Source organism: Clavelina lepadiformis, chromosome 5 (genome assembly GCF_947623445.1).
Source record: "Clavelina lepadiformis chromosome 5, kaClaLepa1.1, whole genome shotgun sequence".
NCBI lineage: Eukaryota > Metazoa > Chordata > Ascidiacea > Aplousobranchia > Clavelinidae > Clavelina > Clavelina lepadiformis.
Window position 1 is genome coordinate 896,668 of NC_135244.1, and position 22,813 is coordinate 919,480.

The 22,813-nt window shown below is 36.5% G+C and overlaps 4 protein-coding genes across 4 annotated transcripts; 1 reads left to right on the forward strand and 3 right to left on the reverse strand.

Moving 5' to 3' along the window:
- Positions 1-3,422: 3,422 nt before the first annotated feature.
- LOC143460062 (uncharacterized) lies at positions 3,423-5,603 on the reverse strand. The gene is made up of 3 exons (XM_076957422.1): positions 4,704-5,603; positions 4,072-4,605; positions 3,423-3,980 (listed from the first exon to the last, which is right to left on the reverse strand). The coding sequence occupies exons 1-3, from the start codon at positions 5,539-5,541 to the stop codon at positions 3,697-3,699; spliced, it is 1,656 nt and encodes a 551-aa protein (XP_076813537.1). The 5' UTR covers positions 5,542-5,603; the 3' UTR covers positions 3,423-3,696.
- Positions 5,604-7,616: 2,013 nt separating this feature from the next.
- LOC143460123 (uncharacterized) lies at positions 7,617-10,207 on the reverse strand. Its single transcript, XM_076957523.1, has 4 exons — positions 10,093-10,207; positions 9,612-9,953; positions 9,039-9,320; positions 7,617-8,535 (listed from the first exon to the last, which is right to left on the reverse strand). The coding sequence occupies exons 1-4, from the start codon at positions 10,121-10,123 to the stop codon at positions 8,246-8,248; spliced, it is 945 nt and encodes a 314-aa protein (XP_076813638.1). The 5' UTR covers positions 10,124-10,207; the 3' UTR covers positions 7,617-8,245.
- A 2,468-nt stretch (positions 10,208-12,675) lies between these two features.
- On the forward strand, positions 12,676-18,303 carry LOC143459869 (uncharacterized). The gene is made up of 6 exons (XM_076957176.1): positions 12,676-12,838; positions 13,847-14,172; positions 14,268-14,400; positions 14,531-14,875; positions 14,988-16,706; positions 17,033-18,303. Exons 1-6 carry the CDS (start codon positions 12,835-12,837, stop codon positions 18,088-18,090), a joined length of 3,585 nt encoding a protein of 1,194 aa, XP_076813291.1. The 5' UTR covers positions 12,676-12,834; the 3' UTR covers positions 18,091-18,303.
- A 1,981-nt stretch (positions 18,304-20,284) lies between these two features.
- On the reverse strand, positions 20,285-22,362 carry LOC143460148 (uncharacterized). Its single transcript, XM_076957547.1, has one exon. The coding sequence runs from the start codon at positions 21,570-21,572 to the stop codon at positions 21,060-21,062; it is 513 nt and encodes a 170-aa protein (XP_076813662.1). The 5' UTR covers positions 21,573-22,362; the 3' UTR covers positions 20,285-21,059.
- Between the last annotated feature and the right edge of the window lie 451 nt (positions 22,363-22,813).

Genomic DNA, 22,813 nt, shown 5'->3' on the forward strand with positions numbered 1-22,813 from the left:
TATAAAAACAAAACAAGTGGCAAAACATAAATGTTTCTATAACTCAAAATTATTATCTTTCTAACAAGGACAAAATCAGCATATCATCCAGTACATGGAGAAGCAACAGCCAACAGTTTGCCGAAACACATTGTAAACCAAATTATTTATGTTATTGTTGAACAAATATAAAAACCTTGACTACTTTCAAAAAGTGCTGTATTGGTTATATTTGATAAAAATATTTTCTTCACAAGTTGATAAAGTGCATTATTAAAGTGCGAATATTTATGGATATTTACACGATTTTATTTTGAAAAAAAACTTTTCTGGCAAAAATTTTGAAAAGCTATTTTAGCTGAAGAGTCTTTATATTCACAAATCAAACCTCATCCTAAGTGATATTTAGCTTAGCTTCAGAGACAAATAGGCCTACACAGATATACAGATTTTGGGCTGCATTTTACAAATTTTAATCAAGTTTAATCCTTGTAAAAAGGTTCACAATTTTATTTCATCATCAGCTATACCCAAATGAACTAAACAAACAGCCTAAAACTCAAACAACTAATCCAAGCGTTTGTTAGCATTGTAAAAGTATCAGATGCTGCTAAATTATGTTAGCAAACTGCTTGCGAGTATTCAAGCATTCTTTAAACCCCTTCAAATATTTTCTACCAAATAGTTCAGAAAAGGATTTTCCTGTATTTCTGAAGATTCATCTAAACACCTAATCACTCAGTTGAAGATGGAGTTTGCAGGAACTTTATAACACTAAATTCAAAGCACTTTAAATTTGAAATTTCATATTGAGCTTTATAGGTCTATTTTTTCATACGTTCCTGGACTTGTACAACCTTCCAAAAACTTCCACTTCATTCAACTGACCAACAACTGCCAAATGAAATTATGATGAACTTAAAAGCACTAGTTGTGTAAGCCACGCAATCTCAATCAAGGCAGCCTAGTTCCAATGAAACAACAAAATGGAAAAGTTGTGAACGTGGTTGCGACCAATCAGATTGCGCCACTAAAACTTTTTAAAAGCGTTTATAATGTTGACGTCATCAGATTAAACTTGCTACAGGCAAGTAAACTGCTCGTTGTTCTTGCTTCACGTTCGATCATTTTTAACTAGATACGATGAATTTTTGCAAAGATCTTAGCAATGTCGCATGCTTGTAGCAGTCAATTACACGCAAACATTTCATGCCTCGATTAACACAAGTCACACACTTTCAATGTGAAATATTAAAACAATTCTATTTGCAACAGGCATTGTGCTGATTTACCAGTATGGCCAAACATGAACGTAAAACGTAAAAGCCAATGTAAAGCTAACTGACGGTGCATGGCATTGTTATATCTGTCCATGATAAAATTGAAAAAATTACAGTCTATAATATAGTTATTCTGAAAACATTAAACAGAATCATGCTCGCTTTAAATTTATAGGCGAACAGTTGAAAATTGAAATAATGCTTTGTAAAAAGGTAAATATTCACTCACTTAAACCTACGATATGGATTGTGTGGCAAAATAATGTTTTGCACAACTGTTTCTTGCTTTCACATGTGTTTACTCATATTTTGTTTATATCGTTGGTGTTACTTTGGTTATACCACGATGATTTCTTTTGCCCACTTTTTTATGTAATTTTGTTTAACGTCTCAGTAACTCGCTATGGTTGAACTAACCATTACGTGTCTTTTTCCGATTGGCGTACTGCGTTTACTTTACGCATGATTAGTTGTCATGAGATAAAGGAAGGTGCCCTTTGGGGATTCGACTTGCTGGGCTTGAGATGGAGAATTTGTCTGATTTTAGTTGCTTCGGTCTGCTGTTGCAGTTTTTATTATATTTTATTAATTTATTCTACAAGTCCCTTTGTGACTTCAAACAACGATCTGAGATGAGTTTTCAATCTCGCATGAGCATTATAATCAAGCTGCATTGCGCCACGTTTATTGGTTTTGAGTGGGCCGTGAAAGCGGTAGAAAACGTATCTGGCAGAAGAAAATCTTCAACAGTTGTATTAATAGAGGACCTTGGTTACCATGGTTACCTCATTACGCTTTGAACTGGGTCGCGTTGTATGCCGAAAAATTTTAAAAATTTAGAAAATTTCTTTCTAAAACATTAGATAGAACGTCTCAATACTGCTTGCACAACTCAAAAACTTATCCTAAGTGATCTCTGGCTGAGCTTGAGACACTGGTACAAAATACATAGGGCTGCATATTAAATATCTTATCTCGATTTAATATCTGCAAATATTCCAATATATTTCATTGTCAGTTATACCCATAATAACCAAACAAAGCTTGCTCTAAAACTCAAAATACTGTTCATGCTTTTGCTAGAAGTGTGAAGTATCAGATGTTGCTAAATTGTGTTAAATAACGTATTTGCTAGGCTTCATGAATTCTCCTTTTGATCTGTTTTCTAACAACTTTTGTACAAAATATTTTAATTTAATTCTGATGATTCACCTAAAAATTGCACTTTGCCTTTTGCATTTGAAATTTCATGTTGAGTTGCAAATGTGTATATGCAATATGTTCCTGCTATTCTACAACCTAGCATGAGCTTCCACTTCATTCAATCGACCAACTGCAAAATGAAATGATGATGAGCTTACAAAGCACCAGTTGTTTAAACCACGAAGTCTCAATCAAGGCAGCCTTGCTCAAATGAAACAACAAAATAGAAATGCTTTGTAGGTATTTGCAACCAATCAGATTGCGCCACTAAAACTTTATAAAAGCGTGTATAATGTTGACGTCATCAAATCGAACCTACTAATGAGGAGTAAGCATCTTGCTGGTTGTTCTTGCTTGACTTTGATAAATTTTTATGACATGTAAATTGGATACGCTGAAATACTTGCAAAGATATGAGCAATGCCGCATGTTTATAGCGATCAAAATTGATTCACTTTGCACGCAAACACTTTATGCTTCGATCAACACAAGTCAAACACTTTCAATGTGAAATATGAAAACAATCGATTGATGGCGACATTATTTAGATGTTTCGGTAGTGCCAAACATGAACGTAATATATAAAATTAATTTAAAACCAAGCGAAAGTTTTACCCACTGACGTTGCATGATATTGTTACATCAAATTTCAAGAAATAGAATTACAATACATCAATAGAAATACATCAAATTACAAGAAATAGTTACAATCTAATATTCATCCTGAAAATTTTAAACAGAATCATGCTCACTTTAACTTTGTTGGCGAATACGTGACAATTAAAATAAGGGTTTGAAGGAAGATATATTTGGCAGCTGGCTAGCTTACATGTACGAATTAGATTATGTTGATAGAGGACCTTGGTTACTATGATCAACTCATTACGTTTCCAACTGGCTCGAGCTAATTTTAGAAGAAATTTGAAATAACTTGAGATAAGCAAATACATCGCGGTTCCTCCTTTCATGGAAAATGTTAAACGAAACTAGACTGAATACGATGGAGGAAATATGTTTTATTTCATGTTCACGTCTATAAAATCTTAAAATATAACTTTTTCAAGTAAAAGCTGCAACGAAGAAAAATAACTAAAAACTAGACAAAATAACAAACAAAAAATTTAAAATATATGGATTATAATTTTTAGCACTTCTGCCCCCATGCGGTTCGTGTAAGATATCGTCGTCGCCATTTTTTACACCGAGTTCATTCATATCAGCTGTTTGTGTTATATCAATCTTGATGCTTGGTTGCTGCTTGTTTGCTTTGATCAGATGATTCTTCCACGCCTTTACTATTCGACTTCTTGTCCTTTCCGTTTTGTTTTTCATTTTCAAGTTCCGTGGTTTGACGAAAAGTGGAGCTTTCTGCAGCTCGGCATGGGCTCGATCCGCGATCAGAAGCGATTTTAATCTTTTTCTGAGGAGGGTTGGAGTGGTTGCGTGGAAATACTTTCACCAACTTCTGCGTCCATTGAGAAAAACCACATCGGTCCTCGTTTTTGGTTTGTCTTTTTCCTGTTAGCAACAAACGTACATAAAATATTTTAGTATAAGAATAAGTTGTTTATTTTTAATTATTAATCATAATTTACGATCAAAATATTACCAAGTGTGGATTGAGCTTGGTTCGCTGTTGGCATAGAATCCTCTCTCCCATATCGACCAACGTCTGGACAAGACCTGTTTAGATCAACCTTTAGATGTTGATTACGAAAATGGCTACGACTAATGCCGCTAGGGCCGGGTTGGTTTGGGTCAATTGTTCGATGATGACGTTCCGCGGTTTCACCTCGACAAGGACTCCATAGATTGTGGAGACGTGATGCTGCCAATGATATATTTTGGTTCCGATCACCTGACTCTTCATTCTGGATTAGACATTCATTTTTACGACGATCTCCAAAGCATTGAGTTTCTTCATCTTGATTAGAACTTGCATCTGTTGTTGTCGGACTCGCAATTCTACTTTCATCTCGAACAACATATGGACAAAACATGTACGGACGAGTTCTATAATGAAGATTATGCTCATAGACACTTGCTACCGGATTATTAAAGCGGTTGCGTGGAAATTCTTTTACCAACTTCAGAGACGATTGAGAAAAATCACATCGGTCCTCGTTTTTGGTTTGCCCTTTCCCTGAAAGCATCAAACGTTTATTCAATATATTAGTATATTGCTGTTGAATAAATTGTCCATTTTGATTTATTCTTCATAGTTTATGTTCAAAATATTACCAAGTGTAGATTGAGCGACGTGAGCTTGGTTTGTTGTCAGCATTGAATCCGTTCGTCCATATCGACCAACGTCTGGACAAGACATGGTGTTTGGATCAGCCTTTAGATGTTGATTACAAGAATGGCTGCGATTAATGCCGCTAGGACCAGGTTGATTTGAATCATTTGCTCGATGATGGTGTTCCGCGGTTCCAACTTGCCAAGGTCGCCAAAGATTGTGGAGGGGGGATGCCGCCAATGATGTATTTTGGTTTTGGTCACATACGTTTCTATTCCGGTCTTTGCATTCTTTTTTGTGACCGTCCCCAAAACATTGATTGACTTCAGTTTGATTGAGACTTGCATTTGTTGTTCTTAGAGTCGACGTAACTGTAAAATCAAGCGCGTTAGATCTTTCTACCGGATGAATACTAATAATGCCGCTGGGACCAGATTGATTTGGATCAGCTGTTTGATATTGATTTCCAGCTTCTAGGGGCATAGAAAGGTAAAGACATACTGATGCTCCCAATAGCAGGACTCCAGTTTGCATACATTTTGTCGTCAAAGTTTGTTGTTCCGTCCATGGAAGCCAAGATCTAGTGTCGCATGGAGCAATTGATGAAGTGTTTCTGGAGTTCGTGGAAGCGAGTTGTCTTCTATGGCTGATTCCTGCTTTTGCACGTTCCTTTATAAACCAATTTCCAATCTGTTGCTTTGTTAAACCTAGTTCCCTTGCAAGTTCTGCTTTCCGTAGTCTAGATATGTATGGATTAGAACAGAATACTTGTTTCAATCTTCGTCTCTGGTGGGTTGAAAAGAAATGAGTTCGCAACGGATAAAAATAAAATCGTTTCATCTTATAACCAGATGCCAAATTTGTTAAATAATTATAGAAAGCAAATTGTTCTTTTTAATTTTAAAACTGTGGAAACAAAGTAAATGGTTTATAGAAAGGTTTTTTAAACTCCTGTAATGATCATCTTTGAAAAATAATATTCTTTTTAACAAGGATAAAATCCAGTGCATTCAGACAAAGCATGTAACAGTTTGCCAAAACACATAATTGGAAGGCAAATTCTATCCGTTTTTTTCGGAAAGATTGGAAATCATTTGAGTGTTTTCTGTGATAAAAATGTCCAGTTGAGGAACACAATATCACTGTAATAATTAAACCAGTTAAAATTGATATAAACTTGACTGGCAAACATTTTCCAAAGAAAAATTAATTATAGCTTCTTCATACTGTTTGCATGATTCAAAACTCAACCTATCTAAGTGATCTGCGGCTGAGCTTCATATACAAGTATAGTAGATAGAGCTGCATATTAAAATTTTTAACTCGGTTTAATTATTTCATGGTCCAGAATTATATTTCATTATTAGCTGTACCCAAAAAAAACCAAACAAAGCTGGCCCAAAAACCCCAAAAGTATGCTCTATCTTATGCTAGTAGCGTAAAACTACCCGATGTTGCAGAGTGTTGTAAAAAATTTCTTGCTAGTATTCAAGCATTCTTTATACCCTTCGTGTCGAACAGAGCAAAACCTTTGTTGTAATTCCGGTGATTAATCTAAAAAATCGAAGCGTCCACTTGAAGATGAAATTTGAAGCAAGTTAACAACACTAACTTCACAGTAACAGTAACACTAACTTGAATTTTAAATTTCAAATTGAGCTAAATATGTGTGTGGATTTCTACAACCGTGCAAAAACATCCACTTCTTTCAATTGAAAAACTGCAAAATGAAATGATGACGAGCTTACAAAGCACCATGTTTGAGAACGCGGTCTCAATCAAGGCAGCTCGAGCAAATGATAAAACAAAATGAAAATACTTTGTACGTCTTTGCAACCAATCAGATTGGTCCAATTGGATATAAAAGCAACGTGTATAATGTTGACGTCATTAAATCGAACCTACTAGAGAGAGGTAAGCTCATCGCTGTTCTTTCTTCATGAAAAGATAAATTTCATGAAAACTAGATAGAACTAAACATCTAGACTGGATTCTATAAAAAACTTGCAAAGGTATTAGCAATATCGTATGTTTGTGGCGACCAAAATTGATTAAGAAAATATTCGATTTATGGACGACATTGTTTTGATATATCTGTATGGCCAAACATGAACGTAATACATAAAACAAACGTAAAATCAAAATAAAATAAAGTGACGTTGCATGACACAGTCATATCTATTCATTATGAAATTTAAAATTATTTACTTTCTAATATTTAACCTGAAAAATTTAATCAAAATCATTCATACTTTAACTTTGTAGTCGAATACGTGACAATTGAAATAATGGTAGCATGCTAACTTCCGATCGGAAATGCCGAGACATATTTCAAATGGAGTTCAGTTATTATTATTGTTATAACATTTAATTGAGTTAGTTTAAGAAGAAAAAACATGAATAATAGCTTTAAACGTACCAATTTTATGGTAAAATAATGACTCGCTACACACAGCGTATCAATCATTTTATTTATCGTAGCTTTCATTGGTTAACAATGGACGCGAATAAAGTTTAAGCATGACGGCAATTTAGAAAATCAACGACGTTTTCTTTCAAATGTCGACTGTAATCTGAAAATCGTCAATGAACTCGGTCTGGGATCAGAGCCGAGTGATGTCGAGCGATGTGTTCTCTTCAAGGACAGTAGCGTTCATCTTTCTTATGGTAATTTATTACTGGTACAAATCATCTCTAACCCAATCAAAACCGGGTTTGCTTATTAAGGCTTAATTGACCGTAAGTGTCTTGTGTTCAGAGAAGAGATGGTGATTCAGGTATAATTCATGGAATGTGCTGGCATTGCCGAAATAAATGCACTTTATATGAAAAACAATCAAATATGAAACATGTTAGCTTGAGTCTAAAAACGTTTCTTGGCTGGCTACTTTATCGCGTCTATTCACTTGGTAAATTTGTATAAATGTGCTACATAACTTGAGATATGATTATTACATATTTGTATTATAGTATTGTATTATAGATTAGTATTATATTTGTTTTTTTGCAGTAATATTGACAATAATTTCCATTTACAACATAAAGAGATAAAGCAAAAATAAACTAATGCACTATAAAAAAAAATTATCACCATATTGACAAATATTTCTAGGACTGCGCGGCAATAAAGCATGATATAGGAAGTTTTTAAACGAACTTCTTATGGATTTGCCTTTCGAGTCACTGCAAAGATTCGTAATAATCAATAATTTGTATAATTTATTTGCAAGATATTAAAAACCTTTGCACTTCATCCTTCTTTTACACTTTTACGCTTCCGAATAAAAATTTATACCAGCAAAAAACCACAATTTGATTAAATCTATGACATTCCATTCATCCGATGTTATGCGTATGATGCCAAGTTTTTTCACCTGCGTAAGTCCAGTCCACAAAGGTTTTGCGAGGTTCACTCATTTACAGTATTCCTTCTTGATTATGACTGGTGTAGGCGGCACACGGGCGTGTGAGTATCTCATACGTTAATATTATGAATAAGTTTCAAACGTTGGGTTATACGCGTGTCCAGGATTTGTGATGATGGTTATGGCAATGATGACGAGTACGGAGCACGTCCCCTGCGCTTGGATGCGTCAAGAATTTCTTCTTCGCTACCGGATTGCAAGCTTTGCACAATTTTATTAACTGCATTTAGTTCCTTGTTAAGGCGGGTCTTAAACCATTTTTCAACCTGACAGCAGGTCAGACAAGTTTGGTCCCCAAGTTTTTTAGTTCTTTCCAGATCGATGTGAGGGTTTTGTTTAAAAGCTTCCTCCAACTTCAAGTGCTGTTCATCGGTTAAACGAACCCGGCTTCTGAACGTGGTTCTTTCTCCTTGAAATAGAAAGAAGATAACTTGTTGTTATTAAGTGTGGCTATGTATTTGTATTGTGCTTGATAAGGCATTTTTAACAATTATTTACTTACAGTAAAACAAGATAATTTTTGCTAATACCAGCAAAACGATCTAACAAAAAGATTACTCGGGCTTAGAAACTGACACCATATTAATAAGAGGAAGATTGTCGTAAAACTACTTAATCTTCTACTCACTGCCACTTAATCCTTTTAACTTACAACCCAACTTTTTAACTTTACTGGCAATTTTTTTTTGGTAGCCCACTAATTTAGACCATTAAATTTTACTATAAAAGTTTTCAAGCAATGCAAGTAAATGCAAACGAATCAAAGTAAGAACAATCTCTTTCAGAAAGTGTGTTCACAACAACCCGAACAATAGTCCGGTTCTGAATAACTTATCCGGTAATCTCGTCACTTGAAGGCCGTGGATTACAGGTTGAGAAAATTTGTGTTAAACGAAATATCAAACATTAAACCTTGTTCATCTTCAGTGCTGACGTCTTCAGTGAGCGCGTTTCCGCGTTCCTCAACTTTACCACCGGAATTCAAGCTCTTTGATACTTTGGTCATCGCATCAACTTCCTTGTTGCGACGGAAATAAAACCATTTTTGGATCTGGCGGTAGCTCCGGTCCATTTCGTTCGCAACTTCAATCGCTTTTTGGCGGTCGATGTTAGGAGTTTGTTTGAAGATTTCCTCCAACTTCAATCGTTCTTCTTTGGAAAACATTTGTCGTCTTCTGAACAGCGTTCCTGCTCCTTCACACGAAGATAGAAAAACTATGTTGCTAACAAGTTTAACTGTATATTTTCATCGTTTTTGATGACACTAGTATTGAAATGTACAACATCCGTTCAAGCTAGGATATCCCAACTTTGTTTTGCAAAAAAAAACAGAAAAATTTTTATCTTTTCCTTTCCTGTTTACCGAAGTCTACAGATGTTAAGTGGAATGAGTAAAAGTTTAAAATAAACTTGTAAAAGACAGATCACACAAAGAAGCAGATTCGCTTGCAAGAAGCTAAATACTTTCATTGTTTAAAATAATACCTTTTTCAACATCAGAAGTTCTAGCGTAATCAGAACTTTCGCTGTTTGCTGCAGACGTCGAAGAACTTGCTTCAACTCGGTTTACGGTTTCAGGAGATTTGTGCGCAAGTTTATTCGGTTTAGCTTCGATCTCGCTCGTAGGTTTCAACCTTTTGTTGATTTTGCGTTCCTTGCGGCGACGGAAGTAAAACCATGTTTGAACTTGGTGGTGGCTCTGGCCCATTTCCTCCGCAAGTTTATTTATTTCTTTGCAAGTGATATCGGTGTTTTGCTGGAAAATCTCCTCCAACCTTAATATTTGCTCTTCGGTGAAGTGCGCCCGGATTTCACTCCGCGTTTTAGCTGAAGGGAAAAAAACTTGCGGGTAATGTAAGTATTTAATTCAAATTGCAGCAAGAATTACATCATACTTAGACAAGAATGCCAAAAACTTTCATACAATAGTTACATTATTACGATGCAATTTTTTATAGTAACTTACGCATGGAAGAGACAATGCGCTTAGTTTCCATAAAAACAGATCCACTAAAAAATATAAAATTTTCAACACACACAGGTTTCAAATCCTTAAAGTTGTGAAAATAAAAATGTAAACTTTATCTGAATAAATACATTCCAAGGCATTGATTGCTGATTTCACCTGAACCATTTCACTTAAAACTAATCGCTAAAATACTGTAATTACAGCTTTCTCTGTAAAAATTTATTAAACAATGTCCTAATGACAAATGGCATCACTTAACAGTAGACCAAGGTTTTGGCTAAATAAAGTACAGTGTCTTTAAAAATTTCGACATTTGCAAACCCGACATTGTAGACATCACATGCTGTATGTGTATGTTCATATACTGTGTTTCACTGAAAGAAAACTTATGGAAGCTCTTCAAGAAGTGACAAATAAACATGTTCCGTTACTGTCGTCTAACCAGCCATAAACTGTCTGGTTCTGCCTACACCAAAACATTCTTGTCCAGCTTTTCCGAGGGTTTGAGTACAGTTTGAGTACAACGTATTGTATTGAATTTGCATTGCAATATTTATTGTTGCCAATGCAACGAAAACAGTCTCTTCTGCAGTAAATGTTATGCAATAACAAAAACAGAATAAACATTCTATACCCGACCTATCCGCCTGTACCCGACCCGACCAATAAGCAATAAAACCTCGTCTGATCGACTCGTTCACATAATAGGTGAGACTTTTGCTAAGCAACAAGCCAAGCTGATGAACTTAACCTGGCTTCCATTGAAACAAGCTGCTGATAAAAATAACTTTCTTCCACAACTCATCATTACTTGTCTATGTAAGCTACATCCCTAATGAATTACTACCGCGAAGGTCTCGGTAGTGAAAATTGCTCCTTTCAAAACAGTTTTATCGAACTGCCCACCATGTCAACCCAGGAGAACGAGCCACAAAAACCACCAGCCAGCTCTCCTGTTTACGCAAAATGCACTGATATAAAAAAAAGCTTTCTGCTGGAATTCTTATCAACAGGAATCTAGAGTTGCTGTAGGCGCATATAAAATAAGACAAGCATTTAAGCCTAAAATAGCGTTGAGCTGTCTGCAATCGGCTGAGAAGTGGATTTGTAAACCTAGTTAACTGTATTCAAGCGGCGACAGCTTCCACATTCCATAACCACTATTTGTGACACGAAAATTGGGAACACATGATCGCCATTTCGAGGCTTTCTCCATATAGTATTGATGGTAACAAAACCACATGTAAGTAAATTAATTTTAACCAAAATGAATGAGCTACAGAACAAGAAAAAACATCTGGACTATCTTTAGGCTAATCTTTGATTCATCAACACGGGGCCTCACGACTTGCTTTAACTTTTCGATCGAAACGCGTTCAACGTGGAACTTGTTAGCGGCACTCCCTTGCCTGCATTCCTCTGACGTCATAATTGAGATTTTTTTAAACGTTTTTCCGTATCGCGGACTGCTGAGTGCTCGGCAGTTTCAAGAAATATTAAAATATTAATCTTAAGGAGACATCAAACATGTTTAAAAGATAAACATTTCCGGCAACTTTTATCGCATTTCCTCAGGAAAAAATGTTTTGTTACATCAAAAATGTTTGTAACCTTGTTGTAAACAGCACTAGTAAGTATGTTTGGGTGAATAAAAATTTTATGTTTGGTACATCTAGTCTCCAATACTCTTCTCACAATCATTTTGATGAATTCAATCTGTCCGACGCATTTTTGTCCTTTTGGTAACGTAATCTCATTGGACAACTTTAACATTTCAGGTTTTCTTCAATTTTCCAACAATCTGATTGGCTGCAAGCTCTTATAAAACTGTTCTCCCAAAAAAATCTTTTTTATTTTAACTGTTTGCTTGATGGCGTAAAGACAGTCTAACAAGTTCTGTGCGAGAATATGTTAACTAGCTGTTGTTTGTATCACGGGTTGAGGTGTTTGCAAGCAAATTGTTTTTAGAAATTATATCGTCTGCTTTAATACTGTATGTATAACTAGTTGAAGATAGTTTTAAGAAGAAAAACAAAAAAGGAATAACACCAGACATGTGTTAGTTACAAGAGATAAAATCCTGGGTGTCTGCTCTTAGCACAGGTTGAAGGCTTTGAATCATTATAGATGGTAACTTCAGTTACATTATGTCAAATATCTCTTGGGGTGTTTTACGTTAAATTAATGTAGATCTATATAACTGCCAAAATCGACATCTTCATACTAAACCAAGTTAATATAAACAATAATTTAAGAAGCAGACAAGATAATTATAACTGCCGGATGTAAAAATGCAATTTTGCCGAAAGCTGGAAAAAAAACTATTCAACCAACTAATCCTACAAAATAACTTTTCCTTGCAACTAACATTATGTTATACCAATTCTCTCTGACATATTTATGAAAATTTTCCACACGCATACAATGTCAGTTGCTGCCCTGTTCCATTCATCGTCAAAGTAGGAGGCTCCGCAAAACTCTTTGATTGATTGATCTTGTAAGAGCGAGAATGAGCTGTTATTCACAGCGTGAGAGAAGGAATTTTTATAATTTTTCAATTTCATTTTTGTGAAGCTACAATTTCCAGACTGTTAAGGTATTCCTGTCACAATTGTTGTGGTTGTAAATTTCTCCTTTTTGGTTGAAAGAGTCAAATGTTAATCGGTTTGATCTTCTTGATTTCCTTGGTTGTCAGATAGAGTTTCATCATCACAAGTTCGGCGTATTGTAACTTCTAGTATGTGTAAGTACATGTTTGAGATTAGTTATACATAGTATTAATATTTTATAATTCTTTTTACACATTTCATTCGGAAAAAAAGTAACTTTGCTATGGAAGATTTTAATGTCGTCCAAGTTAAAGAGCGAACATTAATTTCAACTTCACTCTGTGCCAAAGTTAAAGTTTCGTTAATTTTTGCGCAAATCATTATGCTTAGTGCTGAGTGGAACCAAGTTATTACTTCTACGACGTGACTATTTCAAACTAAGTAAATCATGCAGCCTGTTGTTAAAGATATGGGGTTAAGTAATAAAGGTGGTAATTTAAAAAATTGATCAAAGTTATTTAAGTTTTTATTGGAGTTTAATTTTTGTTCGTGGTTGGAGCTAGGTTAGGTTTAGGTTAAAGGCAACAAGAGGGTCAGAAAAATAGCTTCGAATTTTCGAGTTTTTTCGATGAAGTAACGATGGTCTTAAAAAAAGGTATCAAAAAAATTCTGGCGAATAGAACAATAAAGTTACCATCCGACGGCAAGTTAAGTTTTGTTTTCTTGCAATTTCGTATTTACATTGCAACCAGTTATTATTGAAATATAAATTCAAATCTCAAATGATTTGATTGAAATATCCGAAGTTGGACACTTTCACACGGCATTTTGTTTTTCTATTTTGATGATTTAACGTCGCTTTCATTGCGTAGATTATTATGCATGTAGGCCTACACTAAAAAAGCATCAATTCGACAATAATCATAGCGCGTGTTCGCGCAGCTGTGAAGTGATCTTCCATTCGCATATCGGTGAAACGTTAAAACGGATTTTTTGAAAGGTTTTATTTAACAATTTCAATTTGAATCTGCCCGAAAACAGTCCGATTAGGTCGAGTCTAACGGCTCCATCATATATGGAAGTACCTACAAGCTATTAGCTCAGTTCCAAGCAAATATTTTTCAATTTCATCGTTCTCTTGGTAATGTGTGATGGAATTAATGCAATTATTTTTTACTCGAAGCTTTAACATTTATATTCAGCGAAAGAAACAAACTACAACCGGAATATAGGAATTCAGTTTTCCAACGATGTTGAGATGGGTTTGGAGGAAGCTTTCCGAAACAACGAAACCATCTCTTTTGCGCTGATGGCCGCACTTGCACAAAAATACAACTTGATGTTTATTCAAGTTGATGGATGGTTTGAAAGCCGTAAAAGAAAGGTCCGTAAAAGAAGAATAGGTTACGGCAGACAGAAACATGATAACGCAAACGTACTCGAGGAATATGCGTGGTCGAATACTTCTGCGGTGAACTTGCCTCAACAAGCAGGAAATGGGTTGACTTACAGGCCGTGGAATACAACAGTGAGTTAACAAGTCTTCGAGAGGTTTGTTGTTAATTAGAACGATTTCTCGAAAAAGAAGTTATTGCGCAGATTCAACCTCAAAATACTTCTTAGCACAACACGTTGCCTCAAAGAAGTTACCACGCAACTAATCTAGTCGCAAGTTACCACGATCGTCGCCATAAGAGATCACAACTTAAGTCACCAGCTGTGACGTCAACCTCAAGCATGGCTGAGGCCACTCAAGGTGAGGAGGAAATCACCAGGTTATAACCTTGAACGCTAAGAAATAAAGTTAAAGATTTAATCAAATAAACTTTTAGTTGCATTTAGTTCAAACATTAAACTGAGATATCACGTATTCTCTGTCTTTTCAGTGGAGCAAAAAGATAGGAAACGCCGCAGTAATTACTTTCCTAAGGAGACAGTACAAGCTTTATTCGGAGAATACCGTAGAAATCCTATATTGGATCAACAAAGAACGCAAATACTTGCACAAAGATATGACATGACAGAGTTTGAGGTTAGAAACTGGTTTCACAAGCCTTGGTCAAAAAGAAGAATGGCGATGCCCTTTCGACGGAATGACACGATGAATTATTTCCGGGCTGGTGCAGCAATGTCTTCATTGAACATTCCACCGAACCCCATTATTGGACGACATGAAAGGGCTGCACCGTTTACCAGTTATCATGAACCATATTTCACAGCATATACACAGGGTAATAACTTCGGCTTAATGAAAATTGTATAAGAGCTGGAGAAGGAAAGCATTCAAAATTCTAATTTCTCTTGCGGATTGAAGCCCATAATGTTTGTTAATTTCTCTTTCAGCTCATCGAGTTTCAACAACACCAGCATGTACATCCGGAAATAATCCCAGAGACAAACGCAGAACATCGATGAGCTTCTCCCCCCGGACACACAATCCACATCAACCTGGTATTAGCGGCGTTAGGAGTCTTGGTGCCCATGGCTTTGATCAACACCAAATGAATCGTTGCAGTGATCAAACTCAATGTAAACTTCCTCGCTTGAGAAATGCAACACAACTGGCTCAAGGTGAGAGGAATGTGCGCCTTCCTTTTAACGAATTTCACCAATACAATCAACCTGGCCCTAGTGGATATGGAAATGTATCACGACATCCACAAGAGGGCAGTGTTGAACGTCAACCTTACTCATTCAACTTCGATGAGATTTACGAACAACACAATCAGCCTGGCCCTAGTGGATATGGAAACGCATCACGACATCCACAAGAGGGCAGTGTTGAACGTCAACCTTATTCATCCAACTTCGATGAGTTTTACGAACAACACAATCACCCTGGCCCTAGCGGATATGGAAACGCATCACGACATCCACAAGAGGGCAGTGTTGAACGTCAACCTTATTCATCCAACTTCGATGAGTTTTACGAACAACACAATCACCCTGGCCCTAGCGGATATGGAAACGCATCACGACATCCACAAGAGGGCAGTGTTAAACGTCAACCTTATTCATCCAACTTCGATGAGTTTTACGAACAACACAATCAACCTGGCCCTAGCGGATATGGAAATGCATCACGACATCCACAAGAGGGCAGTGTTGAACGTCAACTTTACTCATCCAACTTCGATGAGTTTTACGAACAACACAATCAACCTGACCCTAGCGGATATGGAAACGCATCACGACATCCACAAGAGGGCAGTGTTGAACGTCAACCTTACTCATCCAACTTCGATGATTTTTACGAACAACACAATCAACCCGGCCCTAGCGGATATGGAAATGCATCACGACATCCACAAGAGGGCAGTGTTGAACGTCAACCTTACTCATCCAACTTCGATGAGTTTTACGAACAACACAATCATCCTGGCCTTAGCGGATATGGAAATGTATCACGACATCCACAAGAGGGCAGTGTTGAAAATCAACTTTACTCATCCAACTTCGATGATTTTTACGAACAACACAATCAACCCGGCCCTAGCGGATATGGAAATGCATCACGACATCCACAAGAGGGCAGTGTTGAACGTCAACCTTACTCATCCAACTTCGATGAGTTTTACGAACAACACAATCATCCTGGCCCTAGCGGATATGGAAATGCATCACGACATCCACAAGAGGGCAGTGTTGAAAATCAACTTTACTCATCCAGCTTCGATGATTTTTACGAACAATACAATCATCCTGGCCCTAGCGGATATGGAAATGTATCACGACATCCACAAGAGGGCAGTGTTGAAAATCAACTTTACTCATCCAGCTTCGATGATTTTTACGAACAACACAATCATCCTGGCCTTAGCGGATATGGAAATGTATCACGACATCCACAAGAGGGCAGTGTTGAAAACCAATTTTACTCATCCATCTTCGATGAGTTTTACGAACAACACAATCATCCTGGCCCTAGCGGATATGGATATGTATCACGACATCCACAAGAGGGCAGTGTTGAACGTCAACCTTACTCATCCAACTTCAAAGAGTTTTTAGACCGATACAGTCAACCTGGCCCTAGCGGTCGTTTCAGAGGGTCACATTTTTGTAAGTCTCCTTCCCATGGTATATTTAACATTTATTGTTATAATCTAATTGCTTTTCATCGATGCCCGCTAGCCGATATTCATTCATCATGATTTGCCGTTAGAAGCTGTTATTACGCTCTTGATAAGCGTAACTCATTGATAACCAACTCAATCAATGCTACTCTCATAAATATATGAATGCCTGTTTATGATGTATTTAAAGTAGATGAAAAACGTTTAATGTATCATAACAAATTAAATTTTTTTTATTATATTTTTATTTAAAAAAAGGGCCTAAAGCAGATTTTGAAAAGGTTTTTAAAGCAGCTTTTCATTTTTTTTAAGCTGATATGACCGGGAAGCCGTACCCCAAAGCATATTTTAACAGGTTGGAAGAAGAATTCGTGCGAAACAAATACCCCAGGTACAAGAAGATAGAAAAACTATCAAGAGAAACTGGTCTTACCATTATTCAAATTAGAAGGTGGTTTTACCACCAACGTAGAAAAGAAAGACTTGGCATTGGAACACGTTCGTCATCTAGCAAGGAACAAGTCGGCATCGCCCGTAAGTACAGCGAAGGCGCTTCGTCCAGGTCATCGGCTGTAGAACAAGTGGCAAATGTGTCGGTAAAATTGGGGAGATCAAATTTTCACCACAGTGCAACAAATGTTGACAAGAACAAAGGCTGCCGTGAAGGAGACGAAGTGGATCTTAGCAAAACAAGTGGAGCTGCCAGTAATTCAAGTCAGCCATTAGTTCAAGAAGTTGTACAAAATATTTCTTCAAATCCGTCTTCTACCCATCATTTGAAAACAAGATCTAGCGCTGGAAACCAACTTAGTCGACCGTCTACTTCATTTATGGTTTCAGAACGGTCTTGGGAAAGTGAAAGAGGTGACATGGATGAAACAGATTATGTTGAAGAACCGAATATCGACAACGAAAGCAAGTGCAACAGAGAGGAGCTATCAAGCACACCGCTGGCAACACCGCCTTCATCCCCCCACACCTATGACTCTCAGGAGGACGAAAACGAGCCAAAGTACGACCGTGAAGTTTTGCAGATGTGCATGGATGTTGCCCGTGAAAGTGGAGGAGTCGCGGACTACGACAATGAAGCATGTACGTCACAGCAGAGTGGAATTGTGATTCACGACATGGGTTTGGATCAACCAATCCAGTCGTCTGGTTCGTTTATGCTTTCAGAGCCATCTCAGGATAGAGAAAGATTGAATGACTCACAGAATTCCACCAGGAACCCGCAAGAAAAAGAAGAAAACAAACAGAGCAAACGTCACGCGCCATCAGGTTCGTCGGAAGTGACGTACGTGGTAGGATCGCCGGAGTTAATGGGAGATGGTTTCACTGAAGATGCATGCTACTCTGTACACAAGTGTTGAACGAAGATTATATTCCTCATGAAAGGAATGAAGCTGGTGGTGCAGAAGATACTTTAAACCTCCCATTTTAAATCCATTTTATTAAGAATCATTTTATTTTTTATTGCGATAAAGCTTATTACTAATATCATTTATTTTGGTTTGACTGAGGAATATTGCTCTTCATTTTATTGCTGACTTTTTATATATATAAAACAAATAATCTTAATAAAAGACAAAGTAAATGATTTACATGATATAAACAAAACGTCGTGCAATAAGTAAAGCAATTTAATAATCCAATTAATAGTTAACCCAACAGCTTTTTTAATTGGAAGCGTTTATACGTTTCTCAACAATACATTATTAAATTATAAATGGTAACACTCTTGTAGTTTAAACTTTATGCTCATGCAGCAAGCAATAACAGAGTAACATTTAACAGAGTAAGGCTTAACACTTTGTAAACTTAATGTCTATTTTCAAGGCCCATTTGAAAGAATTTTTAAGTAAACTTGAGAGCACTTGGAAATGTTTACTTAAGTTAAAGCGCTATCACTGTGAAGCTTTTCTTGAATTGTTTGGTGGCAACCACTTAATAAAAACCAGGATACCATTTCTGACAACCACAAACATGGCTCCTTCATTCCACCTTTTACCTATACTCTTTCAAATTCTAAGCAAATGTTTATAGGTTTTAAGTTTTTTTGATCAATAAAATCAGATCGAATCAGTAAAAATGGTAAATGGTACATTATTTAGATTTTTAATTCCCATTTGCAATCTTCCAATACTGGATGTCATTATTTATCAGTAACTCTTAAACTATCTAAAAGTAGTCATCATTCACTGTGAAAGTTCGCATGATCCATATATCCCTTCGTCATTGAGAAACACCGTCGATGCTGCATTTTCCCTGATAATGATTCTTCTGCAGACGAGTTGACCTTGAAGCATTGATGTAGTCTGGCCATGTGGAGAAATCACGGACTACGACAATGAAGCAGGTTGTGCGAATGCTGGTGACTTGCAGCAGAGTGGAAATGTGAATAACGACATCAATGAAGCATTATTAGTTTAGATCAACTTATGCCACTGTCTGGTTTGTCTATGCTTTCAGAGCCGTGTTAGGATAGAGAAATAGTAAAAAAAAATACCTAAATCTACCAGAAAGAAGCAAGCAAAAGATGAAACGAAATGGAGAAAGCTCTCTCAAGCTCATCGGAAGTGACGTATGTCGTAGGATCGGCGGGGTTAATGGGAGATGATTGGAGTGACGGTGACAGCTACATTGAACGTCAAACATTGAACGAAGTTTATATTCCTCAATAAAGGAATATAGCTGGTGGTGCTGGAGGTACTTTAAACCCTTCATTTGCAGATGCAGGAGAAGCGCCACCTCCGCCTCCACCTCTCCAGCCCACAGAGACTAGTTTTGGCACTGAACACCATTTTGACCAACGGTCTTCTTCATTTGTGGTTTCAGAACTGACATGGGAACTTGAAAGGGGTAGCACAGACAAAGCAGATTCCACTGATGATACGAAAAACGGTAAAGAAAACAGGTGCAATAGAGTAGAGTTGTCAAGCACGTGTTCGAGTGGTCAATGAAATAAATGATTTAGTTCACCTTGGCCCCAGCGACATCAGCAGTGTTATGGGCGACCAGGACGGTGACGTCAACGAGCCAAAGTAACATTGCGTGCTGCCTGTTGAGTGGTTTACATAACAACAAACAAAATATCGTGCGCGAAAGTAAAGATATTTAAGAAAACTTTAGTCAATTGTTAACCCAATAACTGTTTCAAATAAAGTGTTTATGAATTTATTTATTAAGTGCACTTCTCAACAATACGTTATTAAATGATAAAAGGTAAAACTCTTGTAGTTTAAGCTTTATGCTCATGCAGCAAGCAATAACAAAGTAAATCTCCAAGTAACATCTCGTGGCGTCTTCACACATCTAAGCATAACGATGAAATGAACCGGTTAATTACGAAAAACTTATAGAAGTGATTTACATTACTTGTGGCCGATGAAACTGCTAAAATCATTCGGAAATAGTGGTGTCATATGATTATATTAACCTTACAAAAATATTGTTCAGAGTGAGAGTAAAGATATAAAAGTCACCAGTTCTTTCAAATGAAAAGCATTTATTATTTCCCATGATTAAAAGTATTATTTTTATGACTTTTTTATTGCTTTTTAATATTTATACAACGGGACTAATAGTTTACTGAAAATAAACATCTCCGACCTTTTGACTACCTTATAGATACTTCATGACACTCGCACCATGACGAGTTTGCCGAACAAAAGCAGTTAATTTTACTGAAGTGAATATGTTACAAACTGAGTAATAGCAATATATAAGTAACTATAGAACGATTACATTGTAAATTCTCAAAGCGCTATTACCGCAGAAATTAGGACAGATTTTTAGGTTTATAAGTTACAAATCGATGAACTTAAAGACAGCTGCTCGTACAATTCAGTTAAATAAATAAAATGGAAATTTTGTGCTCTGCTTATCCCGCTTTGTTCAACGCACTTAGATTGTGTAAAATGAGCAAACGCCAAGTTTTTACTTAACCTTTGGATTCAAACGTTCTTTGCAACTCTTCTCTTTACTATAACAATAATTTTTGTGAACATAAATTCTTTCCTGTTTCAACTACACGAATGACGACGAAAATGAGAAAGAAACTATTTTAAAAGAAACATAATATCAATATAATTGAACACAGTTTGTTAAAGACAACAAAATAATCTGTATCACGAAGGTAACTTATTAAATTGCTGATTGTTTTTTCAAATTCTTCTAGAAAAATAAATCATTTTCAACCTGAAATAATTTCAACAAAACACAGTTTGCTAATTAAACTAAATAATCAATATCACGAGAGAGTTTATTAAGTGTTCGGTATCAGACTCTTACGGCGAAATCATGATGGCTTCGATAATGAAGTGTTTGATATTTTTCGCGATTATTTCTCAGCGAGACTTGGAAGGTTGTTGTCCGTCGCGGAAGTTGAAGCTGATGTACCATCGCCTCCGGACGAAACCATTCGATCGTTGGGTGAACCAGTAGACGCGGAGATTATGCCTTGTGACGTAGAAGGTTGATCTTTAGCATTGTAGCTTTCATCTTTGTCACTCTCATCACTCGTTTGAAGAAACTTTCCAAAATAACGGGTGACTACAACATCATTCAATAAAGATTCTTTGGTAAACTTTGGTTCCAAAGATGATGCATTACTTCCTTCCTCTTCGCTGGTGGACTTCAAATCGCCCAATGACTCTCTCTTAGCTTTACGTACACAACGTTCTTTGTAGCGACGGCTCGCGAACCACTTTCCTACTTGTTTCTCACTCATGCCAAGTTGTACGGCCAGCTCGGTTTTTCGTTCAGGAGTTATGTAGACGTTCTTTTGAAATTCCTTCTCCAACACTTCCTTCCGATCTTTGGAGAGAAATTCCCGTCTTTGGCATCTCTTCATTGTTGCTGAAACAAAATCTGAAGCCAACAAACTTTAACCTTTTCGAACCAAATAGCCTACTATTAAGATAAGCAAATAACGTTTTTCCTTAAATATTGCTTCCAAAAGCATCTAAACAACCAAATGCTTGAGTAGTATCTTAACTCACTCTTTTGCATAAGTTTGCTACAAATACTGCGACTATTTAGTTCCAATCGGTTATATCTGTAAATTTTGTGTGATTCACCAACTCTACGTGTAACAAACGCAAAGTAAAATTTTCCACTGTTTGGCTGTAAAGTCAATTTTAAACATTAGCGCGTCATTGTCTAAAACAGTCATTTTGCGAGTTTGACACCGGTCAATATTGCATAGGCCACATCAGACAACTCATCTAGAGCCTAGCTTGCAGCGATTTCTTTCAGTATACGTAACTCTGGAATATGGGGAATACTTGAGCTCATAGAAGGCAGTCTAGGTGTTGCATTGATATTCTTTCACGTTTACGAATTGAGAACTGGTCTATAAGACAAATCTATAGAAAATATATGCTTGAAATCCTTCAAGCTGTTTATGTCCCACACTCTTAAGCAATGTCAACAATGTTGACTTTCAACTCTTTCGTTAAATGAGCCACTTTCAGGTGTTGTAGGTTTGAACCAGAATGGGGCAAAATACGTTTCTTTTTTCTCTTTTTTTAACTTGTATCTGTGGCATGGATGAAACAATTCTTGCAAGAAAAATCACACTTGTTGCAGTGTTCATCTACATCTGACTAACGTCAATCATGTTTTCCTCACTTCATATCCTTATCAAATACTTGACAAAGTTGGATTTTCATTTTCATTTCGCTTGAGTTGGCAGCTATATTTTTAACCCAGGGCCACCAGCAAGGTGCTTACCTCAATGAAGACGAGGCAAAGCGTTTCTCATGTTTTTGTGCTTGTGGTGTAAAATTAGCGGCGTGAATGCTACTGCACTCGTAGTAGTTACACGTCTTGCAACCAACAATCTACATTTTTTGATGAGCCGGGGGCCACGAACCGTGAAAGGTGGAGAAGCACTAATTTATACAGTTTTACTTAAAATTTTTTCATTCCTGTTCACCTTCTGTTTTAAACCAATCGCTAAACGACGTTAACAGCAGCTAACATTTTTTATTTTTACCAAGACTTCTGTAAAGAAGGCTTTTAATTTCTGTTAAATTGATTTACATGCGCCAAAATTTTCATGCATGTACACTTGAAATATTTTTACCAAGT